Genomic DNA, 12558 nt, shown 5'->3' with positions numbered 1-12558 from the left:
TGCCCGCCAGCCCCAGCCAGGCCCCCTGCCACCCCCCGCCGTCCCCGCTGCCCGCCGTCCCGGCCACCACTACCATCACCACCACCACCACCACCACTACAGGCCGCCTGCCTGTCTCGTTCCTCAGGCCGCCGCTGCGGCGCTGCGTTGCGCTGCCTGCACCCAGGGCTCGGGAGGGGGCCGCGGAGGAGCCGCCCCCCACGCCCGGCCCCGGGTCCCCGTGCCCGGGCCCGCGCCATGGGGCTCTGGCTGCCGCCGCCCCCCGCACCACCGGGCTAGGGCCATGCGGGCGCCCCCGGCGCTCGCCCCCCGCGGGCACCATGAGCCCCCTGCTCCGTCGCCTGCTGCTTGTTGCGCTGCTGCAGCTGGCCCGCACCCAGGTACGTGCGTCCGCGACATCCCGCTCGCTCGCCCGCGGTGCCCTCTCAAGGTTGGCGGAAGTGGGGAGGCGCCTGCTACCTCTACCGAGGGGATCTGCTGTTCAAACAGGGAATATCCCCGAAGAGGTGCCCCTTGGCGCAGGCCCGCTAGTCCTAGCCCATGCCCCTGGGGCCACTCCCCCACCTCACCCCATCCCCTGGGCGGTTGTAGGGCGGAGCTGCCTCGGTGCCCTCCGAACCTCGTTTCTCTCCCACTATCCCGACTCCTGACCTAAAACAAGCCTAGCTCTAAGGCTTGGGGTTTAGTACCATTCCCAGAGTATGCCTGGTGGGTCTTGGGCCAGGGAAAGTACCAGATGGCTGAGTGTACAAGAAAAATTAGAACCGAGGTCCTGGGAACAGAACAATCTGGAAAGGTGTCAGAAAGGCGCAGACGCCTGACTCAAGGACGGAGCCCTTACATAGCCACAGGGCCAGCCCTTTTAGAGTGCATCTTGGGCCCAGGTATCTTCTTTCCCACAGGCCCCTGTGTCCCAGTTTGATGGCTCCAGCCACCAGAAGAAAGGTAATAATAGTTAACAATAACTTGGCACCAGCCAGTACTAAGAGGGGTTAGCATTTGTTCTGATTTCATATCCCTTATCTTGTGTCATCCCAACTCCTTTGGGCGATGTCAGAGGAAGAAACTGAGGCAGAGGGCTTAATCATTTCTTGAGAAACAAGGCAGAGAAAGACAGGTTTAAAGGATGGTTGGGGTGGTGGTGACAGGGTATCAGAGAGGCTACATGCTCAAAGGAGCTGCAGGAGACCTGATAAGAACTTAATCCATCTGGGTCTGCCCACAGTGGTGCCATGGATAGACGTTTATGCACGTGCCACATGCCAGCCCAGGGAGGTGGTGGTGCCTCTGAACATGGAACTCATGGGCAATGTGGTCAAACAACTAGTGCCCAGCTGTGTGACTGTGCAGCGCTGTGGTGGCTGCTGCCCTGACGATGGCCTGGAATGTGTGCCCACTGGGCAACACCAAGTCCGAATGCAGGTACCAGGGCCTATGGGTCAGGCGTGTTGATGGGACAGTGATGTTCTGTGGGCTGGGCCAACCCAGGGACCGGCGTGCTGGAGGCGGGAAGTTCTGGTCATTCTTTCTCTAGCCTATCTAGCATCCCCTTTCTCTCTCTGGCCCCGCCCCCCACCGCTCACCGTCTCCTCCTCTCTCTCCTGAGCACAGATCCTCATGATCCAGTACCCGAGCAGTCAGCTGGAGGAGATGTCCCTGGAAGAACACAGCCAATGCGAATGCAGGTGCCACCCAGGTCCAGGTCCCGAGTTCACAAAGTGTAGCGTGGGGTGGGGGTACGAGGCATGGGCTTGTACCTTACTTAGTAGGGACCAGGTGACTGAGAGTTGAGCCAGGAGTAGGCATGGATCCTGGAGCAAGAGAGCAGGAGGCTTGGGTTTCTTTAATCTCTCCCCCCACCCCCTCTCTCTTTTCAGACCAAAAAAAAAGGAGAGTGCTGTAAAGCCAGACAGGTGAGTTTTGGGTGCTGGTCCACTGGTCCAGGAGAGAGCGAGCTCGGGTGGGTTAGGGGGTGCACATGTGAGCCAGGAGACTGCAGCCCCTCTGCCTTTTTCTCTCACCCAACTCTCTTCCCTTTTAAACTCCCCAAATCCACACACTCTGCCCTAACCCTAGCTCCCGGGAAGCCTCTTCCCACCCCAGACGTGTTGCTTCTCCTCCTAGGGTTGCCATACCCCACCACCGTCCCCAGCCCCGCTCTGTTCCGGGCTGGGACTCTACCCCGGGAGCATCCTCCCCAGCTGACATCATCCATCCCACTCCAGCCCCAGGACCCTCTGCCCACCCTGCACCCAGCGCCGTCAACGCCCTGACCCCCGGACCTGCCGCTGCCGCTGCCGACGCCGCCGCTTCCTCCATTGCCAAGGGCGGGGCTTAGAGCTCAACCCGGACACCTGCAGGTGAGGAGTCTGTGATGTGGCTCTTGTGTGGGAAGGCCCCAAGGTTGTGTCCTGGAACAGGTCCAGTTGAGCCTGCCAGTGGCGGAAAGACCAGGGATGGAGAAGCCAGCTGCATGTGTTAAGTCGTTTACTGTGCATCTGCTGGCAACCAGATCATCAAAAACTCAGCTCAAGACTAGATGTGCAAGTCAGAGGGTGGGAGAGCTGATGCCACTCTTAGTAGAGAGAGGATGCTGAGCACTGTGATAGGGGCACAGATCTAAGCTAAGCAATCAACCATCTCCCAGAGTGGAACTAAAGAAGACTTTAGAGCTTCATGTGATAGATATTTGCTCCATTCTGCAGGCTCTGAGAGAGCAAAGATATATGAGAGCCCCCATCTGCCTCTGCCTGGAGTGCTTAAGTAGCCCTTCTGTGCTCTATAGCGAGGCCAGGAGATGACTTATGGGCCAGGCCCTGGAGGCTTCTAGAGAATATCAGAATAAAATAGGGTTCAAAAGAGGAGTTCGAGGCCAGCCTGGTCTACAAAGTGAGTTCAAGAGGGTTGGGACTGGACACAATGGTAAATTCAGGGAGTCTTGGCACTCAGTTGGAGGCAGGAAGATCAGGAGTTCAAGGTCATTCTCAGCTACAGAGAGAATCTGAAGCCAACTTGGCTATATTGAAGCTTGTTTAAAAAGCAAAAATCCACAGAAGACAAAACAAAACAAAACTGCTTTTGGAATGGTGGTACACACCTGTAATCCCAGCATTTAGGAGGCAGAGGCAGGAGGATATGATTTTGAGAACAATCTGGGCTGTGGAGCAAAGTGGTCTCAACCAACGATAATAAAGAGGAGCTGGGGCTGCAGCTCAGTGGGTAGAACGTTTACCTAGCTTCCAGGAACCCTTCTGTCTGATCTTCACCAAATGTAACAGGTAAGATAGCACTTAGAAGTTCAAGGTCACTCCTTGGTGACATAGTGAGGCTGGCTCACACGAGTACATAATGGCTAGAGGTCTGGCTTGGTGGTGAAGGGCACTTTCTGCTCTTGCGGAGGATCCAGGTTCGTTTTCTGGCACCCACATGGTGGCTCATACCACTCATAACTCTAGTTCCAGGATATCTAATGCCTTCTTCTGGCTTCTATAGAGACCAGGCACACATGTAGTGCACATATATGCATCCTGCATGCATGCTTATACTTAATTTAAAAGATGTCACTGGCAAATAGATAAATAGGGGCTGGAGAGAAATGGCTTGGCTGGTAAAGTACCTACTATTCAAGCACGATTACTGAGTAGGAGCGATGCATTGAAACCTAGTATTGGAAGAGCAGGCAGGGACAAAAGGAACCCTGAAGTTTGTTGGCCAGCCATTGAAGCAGAATCAATTAACTTCACTTATAGTGACTTGGTCTCAAAAGATAAAAGGTGGAGCAGCGTGGAGAGAGCTGGCTCACAGTGGCTGCTGGTCCTGGAGAACACACTTGGTTGAAGGCTTCAATGCCAGCTGTGGTGATCAGACACTCTCCTCTGGCCTCTTCAGGCCTATATACAATATGCCTATACAGTCAGACATACATACACACACCTAAATAAAAATAGCAAAATATGTTTTTGTTTGTTTGGTTTTGTTTTTGAGACAGTGTCCTTCTACATGGCCCTGGCTGACCTGGAACTCACTATGTAGACCAGCCTGGCCTCGAACTCACAGAGATCTGCTTGTCTTTGCCTCCTTATACCTGGTTAAGACTAATAAAGACTTAGGATGATTAAGCCACCAGTACCTAAAATGCACGCACAAGCACACACGTACACATGAGCACACACTGGCATTTTACCTGTATGTACATCTGGGTGGGGAGTCAGATCCCCTGGAACTAGGTTACAGGCAGTTGTGAGTGGGTGCTGGGAACTGAACCTGAGTCGTCTGGGAGAGCAGCCAGTGCTCTTAACCACTGAGCCATCTCTCCAGCCCATGTAACAAAAATTTTAAAATAAAAATGAATAAGTCTAAAAGAAGAGCTTGGGGTGAAGCTCCAGCCAGCACTGACACCCCTTTTCCACTCCCCAGGTGCCGGAAGCCGCGAAAGTGACAAGCTGCTTTTCAGACTCCACGGGCCTGTCTGCCTCATGGCCCTTCTTCGCAGGGAGAGGAGTGAAGCATAGAACCACCCCAGTCTGGGAGGGCACTGCCCCAGGCTTGGACCTTTTAGAGCCGCCATCTAACAATTGTCAAGGAACCTCATGTGTCACCTCAGGGGCCAGGGCACTATCTCAGTTAACCACCCTGGTCAAGTGAGCATCTTCTGGCTGGCTGTCTCCCCTCACTATGAAAACCCCAAACTTCTACCAATAACGGGATTTGGGTTCTGTTAGGATAACTGTGACACACACACACACACACACACACACACACACACACACACACACACACACACATACACTCTGATAAAAGAGATGGACGACACTATTGCTGCTTCTGTCGTTGTTTACTACTCTCCAGGCTGGCCAGCTTGGGCATGAATGTACAACACAACATCTCTGTTCTGCTTCCCATCTTACTGTGCCAGTGCACCCAACCCAGACAGCAGTTCCCAGGTAAAGCCGCAACCACAGACTGATAAAGTCCTTGTTACATAAAGTCCTTGCCTCCTGATCACCGCAAGGATTCTGACTACCCTGGCCAGAAATTAAGGAGAGACCCAGTCCATAAGAGCTGCTTCCGAGGTTCACATGGCAAGAATAGATAATTGCCACCAACTGGAACCCTCTTGGCTCTGAAGTAGTGTTTTTGTTTTTAATATATGTATAATAGGAGGTATCACCCACTTTCTCTGTTGAGTATACACTTGCAATATTGTTCCTTGTGGCTGCCCCTTTCATGCCTCAATCCTGCCTTCATATGGCTGGAAAGCCTTTTTAAAGAAAAACACCCCAGCCTTCTCCACGTGTACAATCCCTAGGATCCCAGGACTCATCAGCTGCTGCTTGAGGGTCCTAGACTACTGGGTCCAGGCTCAGTGTCCACCCTTCTCCACTGTCCTGGGTAGCGTGGGAAGGTTAGCCAAGCACCAAGGCTTTGGCCTGCTACAGAATATCCAGGGGCAGAAGTGACTGAATGTAGCCGCCCTAATGAAGGGACTGACACTGAGGTCATGATCTTGGTGGTATCAAAGCAGGAGTAGGGTAAACTAAATAAGTCCTCATGACGATGATCGTCACAAAATTACTCACCCATTTATGAGTCTCACATAGCCCACATGACCTTACACTCCTGCAGCTGAGGACAAGGATTTCTGGTCCTCTGCACCCACCTCAAGTACTAGAATTACAGGTTTGTAGTATCACACCTGGTTTGTGTTCTGATGGAACTCAATCAAACCTGGCTTCATACATACTTGGCAAATACGACTGACCTACTGCATCTTCAGCCGTGATGCTGTTTTTGAACTTTCTCTTTTTAAGATAATGTCTCCTGAGGCAGGCGGATTTCTGAGTTCAAGGCCAGCCTGCCTGGTCTACAAAGTGAGTTCCAGAACAGCCAGGGCTATACAGAGAAACCCTGTCTCGAAAAAAAAAAAAAGATAATGTCTCCTGTATCCCAGGCTGGCTCAGATTTCTTCATGTACCTGGGCATGTCCTTGAATTTCTTAGCCCTCCACCTCTACCTCTGGAGTGTTGACATTACAGGCACGGGACAGCACACCATTTTTTGTCATGTTTAAATAACTTTTTCAGCAGTGATATTGGTGATCATGTTCTGGCTCAGTGAAGGTTAGAATTTGAGATCTAAACATTCTAAATCCACTAAGCTTCATCAGATATGCAGTATGCTTCTCTTGGCGTCCGCATCGTGATTATCTTCCTTTGGTATCCGAATAAATGGTCTTAGCAGGGCAAACTGGCCTAAGACGGGTATGAAATCGCTAGACTCCATAGCCTAACTCAGGTTTGGCTTCCTCTACATTTCAGGATCTTTAGATAAGAGAATGTGTCTCCTGGGCACTGATAGACCTGGGCCAGGAGACGTTTGTTCACCCAAAGATGAGACTGGATGCTGAAGACCACAAGATGCAAGGGGTCCACATAGCTCAGGGCCATGTGGTATAGGTGTCACAGAGCGCACCACCTAGAGAACGAACTTACTCAAGGTCACGCAGCCAGCCAAGAAATGAAAGAACTAAGATTCAAATCCGGGTTGTCGCTCCGAACCCCTAGGCTCTTCCCACAACAACTACCCAAGGCGTGCCGGTCACGATGTCAACACGGTGCTGGCTAGAACCCCTCCAGGCACGTGCAGTCATACTTGCTTGACCATGTCACCTTGGCTGGAACTGCCTTCTGTCTTTCAGACACAATTTTTGCCAAACTAGACCCGGGATCTGAACCCCGGAAGTGACGTTGTCACGTAGTCACTCAAGAGGCAGGACCAAATGAGAAGCCCCGCCCTGAGATACAGCAGCGGGTTTTGGACGGTCCAATGAGGGCGGGCAGCGTGTCCCGCCCTGTAGCGACGAAGACGCGCCTGCGCAGAAGTGACAGCACGAGCGGGATTGGCTCCGGGGGCGCGGCGAGGAGGTGAGCGGGGGGCCACAGCCCAGGCTGGGGGATCCGGGTGCAGGAGGGCAACCTGGGGCAGGCCGGCCTGAAGCGGGCCGGAGTCCGCGTGCCAGCCAGGGGCAGCAAACGAAGGAATTGGGGCTGGGGTCCGGCCTCTGGCAATGCCGCAGGGGGCGGGCTCTCACGCCGTACGGGGCGGAGCCCTGGGGCTCGGGGCGGGACGCGGAACAGTAGTGGGAGGGACAACGGAGCCAGTGCGAGTAGAGGGCGGAACCCAGTGGTCCATAGCTGGATTAGGAGGCGTGGGAGGCGGGACTTGGGGTTTAGAGGAGGAGCTGGAGCAGGTGGAAAGTGGAGCCTTGGGCTCGGAGACAGAGGGCGTGAGATCCCAGGCTTTGGAGGTGGGACTTCAGCCAGTGAGTGGCGTGGCCCCTCTGCAGGAGACTAGGTCTAACATTGCGGAGGGCGGAGCTGCAGGTCCGGGGGCGGAGCTGCATGCCGTAAAGGGTGGGGCCAAGGAGCCTTGCACAGAGCTAAGCGTGAGCTATGGCCCGGGGCGTCCACGCGGGGGCGGTCTCCGTGGTGGCCGCGCCTGGGGTCGCGGTAGACCGAGAACTCCCGCTGGAGAGGTTGTTTGGGTGGAGCGGGCTCGGCGCCCTACTGACTCTGAGCCAGTCTGGGTTCCCCGGAGGCCCCCAAGAGCTCAGAGTTGGGGAGGTGCCCCTGGTGGAGGAGGCACGGGGCCGGACTGGGGGGTGCCCCCGGAGGACCGGGGCTCCTCAGAGCCACCTAGTGGAGATGTCTGGGTGCCTCGGGGCCGAACACCTGCAGCAGCTGCAGATGTATGGGTGTGCTGGACAGGGGGCAGCTGGGTGTGGCGGGAGTGGGGTCGTCCAGTCGGGACAAATCCGGTGCAATCAGATAGGGTTTGGACTTTGCGTAAAGGGGCTAGCGGGAACTGAAGCACGGAGATGGGGACTGGGAGGGAGAGAAGGTCAGGTAGTGAGCAAAGGGAGGGGGCACTGGCTGCTGTGGCCTCCCCTGACCCCCTCCCCTCGCTGCTGGGGTCCTCGGTCAAGCCCCCTTCTCACTGGACTGGTAAGTGTGGCTACAGAGCCCAGGGGAGCGGGTGGTGACCCAAGACTGTGGGATTCCCCAGAAACAGGCAAGATATAATGGGGGAGTTGGCATCCTCCTCATACTGACTGAAGAAGTTCCATGACTCCACCCCCCAGTTTTTTGGTTGGGGGTGGGGTAGCCTTTGCCTACAGAGACATGAGGCTGAGCTGGATCCTGACAATACTGTCCATTTGCCTGAGTGCCCTGGCTACAGCCACGGGGGCCGAAGGCAAACGGAAGCTGCAGATTGGAGTGAAGAAACGTGTGGACCACTGTCCCATCAAGTCTAGAAAGGGAGATGTCTTACACATGCACTACACGGTAAGTGTCAGAGTGGAGCAGCCTCTGGGGCTATGACAGGCTTTCAGGACCTGAAAGGACTTTGGCATCTCATTTTTTTCTCTAGGTAGATACCCTCAAACACATCCATCCCCCTTTGACCCCTAAGCTCCTTTCTGTCTTGCTTTTCAGTTTACTCAGCTAGGTATCTGCATGCAAATTACCACACATGAGCTGCCCAAGGCATTGGCCCTTTTAAGAATTGTGGCCACCAGTGCTTTGGTGACCACCTACTGGGGAAGACTAGCTGGGTGGAAGGGTTGTGGAATAGTCACCTCTCCTTACTAGTTTTCCCGTGGTCTCACAGGGAAAGCTAGAAGATGGGACGGAGTTTGACAGCAGCCTACCGCAGAACCAGCCCTTTGTTTTCTCCCTTGGCACTGGCCAGGTTATCAAGGGCTGGGACCAGGGGCTGCTGGGGTAAGTCTGGTCTGGGTCATGTTGTAGTGATCCAGGAAGTGAGCTGTGGGAGGAAAGGCCCAGCTGTGGGGCAGGGGTCTAGATGCTTCATGTGCTAAGCATGCGTCATCCTACAGGATGTGTGAAGGGGAAAAGCGGAAGCTGGTGATCCCATCCGAGCTGGGTAAGAGGCCCTTGGACTTGGGTGGTAATGGGGGAGAGGGCTTAGATATGCCTAAGGATGAGTTAAATCTACTTGAGTTTCACTGGTCCCCACTCCATTTAGTCATGGCAGCATATACGTCACTTTCAAGTCTGGCTTGTGTTCAGCAGTCAGGACTGAGCAAAGCTCGCACTAGCTGAGCTGATGACAACTGCAGAGCAGTAGTGACAATTGTGGATCACTTGGTGCCAGACTTTTGGTGTTCTCACTCTCCCCTGTCACCCCCCCCCCCATCCTTTATGTTGGCCAGAAGGGAGCCTGGCCACAACTTAACTCTGTGTCTTTGTGCTTTTGACAGGATATGGAGAGCGGGGAGCCCCCCCAAAGATCCCAGGTAATACCCTTAACACCCTCAGCCCATCACTCTCCCAGAGTCCCACGTCCCAGTCTGATGACACTTCTCCCTCCAGGTGGAGCAACCCTGGTGTTTGAGGTGGAGCTGCTCAAGATTGAGAGACGTTCAGAACTGTAGCAGGCTGCAGAGGGCTAGGAGGCCCCCCCCCCCAATCAGGGACCAGAACTGTAGCAGGCTGCAGAGGGCTAGGAGGCCCCCATCAGGGACCAGACTGTTTAAAAAACAAAACAAAAAAACCTTTAAAACCCCAAGAGTGAGTCTGTGTTTCTTTGTGGATCCTAAGAAACTTAAGACTAGTATCTTATAATCAGCGTTGGAGCAGGGCACCGGTGTAACATGAATGGGTCAGTCCCCAAGCTGGACCCCCCAGCATGGGGGAAGGGCAAACAAAACCAGCTTCAATCTCATATCCTGTATCAATCAATCTCGTATCATATCTTCCCTGATAATTGCAGAGCCTTGAGGTCTAGCCTCAGCAGCCTAGAGACGTTACCCAGTGTGGATAAAAAACTCTGAAGACTGTGGGTAGCAACACTGCTCCCCAGCCGCTTGGAATAGCGATCTGGGAGTCAGCCTGAGTGATCACCATGGCTACATGACCTCCAAGAAGGCCCAGGGGCACCTGGGGAGTAGCTGAGCTGGTGACAATTGTAGAGCAGTGTGTCCCCTATAAAAGACCAGCCAAGCCTGTTAGCTGCTCCAAAGGCTGTATCCTAGCTTTATTTTTAAAGGGCCTGCGCCGCAGAGTCAATATAAAAACACAAAAAGTCCCGTCAGTTTAATAACAATAAAAAACCCCAAAAGTGGAAAACTGAGGGCAAGGGAAATGGCCCCTAGGCAGAGGCACGGGGATCCCTGCTCATGGCACCAGGCCTGGCTGCAGGGTCCCCCGGTATTGCTGTTGCTACGAGGTTGCGGGGCAGCGATTGTCCTGTGGGAGCCACGGTCATCTGAGTCAGGACCCTCACTTCTTCTGGGGTGTGCTCAGCTTCTGCATGCCCCGGATCTTGTCCAGCAGGCCAGAGATGAAGGCCTAGATAGGAAGGGGCCGTTAGAGAGGCCAGAACACACAATGATAAACTGCACACATACACACCCACCGTTAAGGTCAAGGAGAAGGACTTACCTCAGTGGGTTTGTAACAGTCAACTAACAGCTCCTGGTAAGGGAGAACACAGTACACAGTGAATTCCCGAGGACGGGTTTGGCAGTTCACCTATACCCTCCCCAGGGACTGAGGCCACTCAGGAACATGGCTAAGTTAAGTTCCACGAGCCTCGTTTTTTCCAGAGGCAGATGACCCAAACCAAAGAAGGTATGGCACTTGGGCCAAGCCTCCCCAAGGGGCCCTGTCTCCAGACAGCCCTCCCTCCACTAGGTGACCTCAGCTTACCTTGACTCTAGCAGCCCGGGTATCATCACTTTCCATGTCCAGAAGTTCATCCACATCTATCTCCAGCTCCGGGATCTCCTCCTCCTGGGACAGAGGTGGGGAGAAGCCCAGACAGTGCCTCAGCCAGGAGAGGGTGTGGAGAGGGCTCCCTGCCTCACTCAAAACCAGCCCAGCCCTCCTCGCCCAGCAAAGACAGCTGCTCTGGGAACGAAAACAGATCAGGTCTGTGCCAAGGCAAATTGCCCAATGAGGGGGAACTTCCTGTCCCTGCCAGTGGGCACCAGGGGCGCCAGACAGACAGGGCTGGGGACCTTAGGCTTTGAACCTAGCAGATGTGCCTTCTCAGCATCCGGGACCTCTGGCTCACCAGAGCACTGGTGGGCCAGCTGTCCTAATTCATCACAGCCCCTCCCCTCCCCCAAACACCTGTCACAGCTTCCTGGGAGGGGGGAGGAAGTGAGGGTGAGGGGTCAGTGTGAAAAGACCCATGCTTGATAAAGGGGAAACAAAGAGCCCATGCTTTGAGGAGAAAGGGGTACACCCCCCTCCCCAAGGGTACAGCTATCACACTTGAAGCCAGCTGCATTCCAGAGCTGGGCTAGGGTAGGCATTAGAGGGCAGGCCCACTCCTCCACCCTACCCCTGGGGGCCTGAGTCAACAACTGAACAAGCAAGGAACATGGGGTGGAGAACCAGAGCTGGGAGAGCTGGTTAACTTGTCTCTATAGACAGAATGGCAGGCTAGCCCACTACAACTACTCACATCCTTTAACACTTGAAACGGTTACACTAGTACCTTTCAACTAGTGTCGAGGCTAGCCCAGACTAGACTAGACTAGATTAGACCTTTCACTGTCAGCCCAAGCTAGACCCCTGCCTCCAGCAGGCTATCTAGTTCTTCTAGACTTGGCGAGGACACTATGCTTAACCTGAGGCAGTACCACGAAGGACACAAGGTCCCGGGCAGCGGAGAAAGCTAGAGTGACTTGGGTCAGACAAGAAAGAGCGCACACTCACTGGGAGCGGCGAGTGCAAGACCGGTGGCTTGGCAGCAGAGCTCCCATTGACTCTGGAGACAGACCGACTTAGGGCCGATTTTAGGGTATCCGCGCGGGGTGGGGAGCACACCTGGCAGTCGTAGAGTCGCGTGAGCTGTTCTAAAATCCACTCCTCCAGGTTGAGGCGCTTCCGTAGCTCCTTGCGGTCGTACTTGACGGTGACCTTCCCTTGCCGTCTCACCGGGCCATCGTCATCTGCGCCCCCCGGGCCTTCGCCTGCGGCCCCAGGGGGACTCTGGAAGTAGACTCGGGGCCCTGTGCTGCCACTGCCCGGCCCGGGGGCCGGGGCTGCTAACGCCGCGCCCCCCGCGGGGCCGCTGTCCGCCATGGCGGCCGCCGGGGCCACGTGCGCGCTCGGGCCCCTCCCTGCGCCGCCGCCTCCCGGACGCCCGCCGGCTGGCTCCGGGCCGCTGGCTCCGGTTAGCTCGCGGGCTCCGCTCCGCGCAGCTCCGCGGCGAGGGCGGCGGCGGGGGCGCCCGGGGGCAGCTGCAGCATGCGGAGCCCCCGGGCTTGGCCTGGCCGCGCCCCGCCCCCCCCCCCCCCCCCCCCCCCCCCCCCCCCCCCCCCCCCCCCCCCCCCCCCCCCCCCCCCCCCCCCCCCCCCCCCCCGCGGCCGCCGCCCGAGCCGCCGCCGCCGCCGCTTTCTCTGTCTTGCTCTCTTCCCCCGCCCCCCGACCACACCCCCTTAAAGGGCCAGCCCCGCTTCAGGCCCCCTCTCCCCAACCCCGCCTCCTGAAAGGGGATAGGGGAGGATCTACTTTGCAGGGT

General features: G+C 55.7%; 4 protein-coding genes across 8 annotated transcripts; 3 read left to right on the top strand and 1 right to left on the bottom strand.

Moving 5' to 3' along the window:
- The first annotated feature begins 31 nt into the window (after positions 1-31).
- On the top strand, positions 32-4792 carry Vegfb (vascular endothelial growth factor B). Of its 2 annotated transcripts, none has more exons than XM_021207290.2 (7): positions 32-380; positions 903-945; positions 1226-1422; positions 1612-1685; positions 1878-1913; positions 2226-2360; positions 4417-4792. In XM_021207290.2, exons 1-7 carry the CDS (start codon positions 321-323, stop codon positions 4436-4438), a joined length of 567 nt encoding a protein of 188 aa, XP_021062949.1. In that variant the 5' UTR covers positions 32-320; the 3' UTR covers positions 4439-4792. The 2 variants fall into 2 exon arrangements, with proteins under 2 accessions (XP_021062949.1, XP_021062941.1); XM_021207282.2 differs by having other exon boundaries at positions 33-380; positions 2125-2360.
- Positions 4793-6838: 2046 nt separating this feature from the next.
- On the top strand, positions 6839-9593 carry Fkbp2 (FKBP prolyl isomerase 2). 4 transcript variants are annotated; one of them, XM_021208863.2, is made up of 6 exons: positions 6839-6923; positions 8141-8345; positions 8671-8783; positions 8900-8946; positions 9284-9319; positions 9396-9589. In XM_021208863.2, the coding sequence occupies exons 2-6, from the start codon at positions 8181-8183 to the stop codon at positions 9455-9457; spliced, it is 423 nt and encodes a 140-aa protein (XP_021064522.1). In that variant the 5' UTR covers positions 6839-6923; positions 8141-8180; the 3' UTR covers positions 9458-9589. The 4 variants fall into 4 exon arrangements, with proteins under 4 accessions (XP_021064522.1, XP_021064516.2, XP_029396351.1 ...); XM_021208857.2 differs by having other exon boundaries at positions 6849-6923; positions 8177-8345; positions 9396-9587; XM_029540491.1 differs by having other exon boundaries at positions 6862-6923; positions 8164-8345; positions 9396-9593.
- On the top strand, positions 7067-7885 carry LOC115064279 (PE-PGRS family protein PE_PGRS30-like). Its single transcript, XM_029540489.1, has one exon. The coding sequence runs from the start codon at positions 7067-7069 to the stop codon at positions 7865-7867; it is 801 nt and encodes a 266-aa protein (XP_029396349.1). The 3' UTR covers positions 7868-7885.
- Positions 9594-10030: 437 nt separating the features above from the next.
- Ppp1r14b (protein phosphatase 1 regulatory inhibitor subunit 14B) lies at positions 10031-12327 on the bottom strand. The gene is given in 5 exon segments (XM_021206813.2): positions 10031-10373; positions 10467-10499; positions 10734-10817; positions 11862-12250; positions 12253-12327. Coding segments are annotated over 5 exon segments (609 nt in total). The 5' UTR covers positions 12287-12327; the 3' UTR covers positions 10031-10304.
- Between the last annotated feature and the right edge of the window lie 231 nt (positions 12328-12558).

This window comes from Mus pahari, chromosome 1 (assembly GCF_900095145.1).
Source record: "Mus pahari chromosome 1, PAHARI_EIJ_v1.1, whole genome shotgun sequence".
In the NCBI taxonomy this organism is placed as follows: domain Eukaryota; kingdom Metazoa; phylum Chordata; class Mammalia; order Rodentia; family Muridae; genus Mus; species Mus pahari.
The sequence above is the reverse complement of the archived record's forward strand: the minus strand, read 5'-3'. Positions and strand labels throughout refer to the sequence as shown.

Excerpts from the sequence above, each read along its gene's own strand:
- Fkbp2 (XM_029540491.1), top strand. The coding sequence starts at position 8,181 with ATGAGGCTGAGCTGGATCCTGACAATACTGTCCATTTGCCTGAGTGCC. Across the intron at positions 8,346-8,670 it reads TCTTACACATGCACTACACG|GGAAAGCTAGAAGATGGGAC; the intron begins GTAAGTGTCAGA and ends GTGGTCTCACAG. Across the intron at positions 8,784-8,899 it reads TGGGACCAGGGGCTGCTGGG|GATGTGTGAAGGGGAAAAGC; the intron begins GTAAGTCTGGTC and ends GTCATCCTACAG.
- Vegfb (XM_021207282.2), top strand. The coding sequence starts at position 321 with ATGAGCCCCCTGCTCCGTCGCCTGCTGCTTGTTGCGCTGCTGCAGCTG. Across the intron at positions 381-902 it reads TGCAGCTGGCCCGCACCCAG|GCCCCTGTGTCCCAGTTTGA; the intron begins GTACGTGCGTCC and ends TCTTTCCCACAG. Across the intron at positions 1,686-1,877 it reads CACAGCCAATGCGAATGCAG|ACCAAAAAAAAAGGAGAGTG; the intron begins GTGCCACCCAGG and ends CTCTCTTTTCAG.
- LOC115064279 (XM_029540489.1), top strand. The coding sequence starts at position 7,067 with ATGCCGCAGGGGGCGGGCTCTCACGCCGTACGGGGCGGAGCCCTGGGG.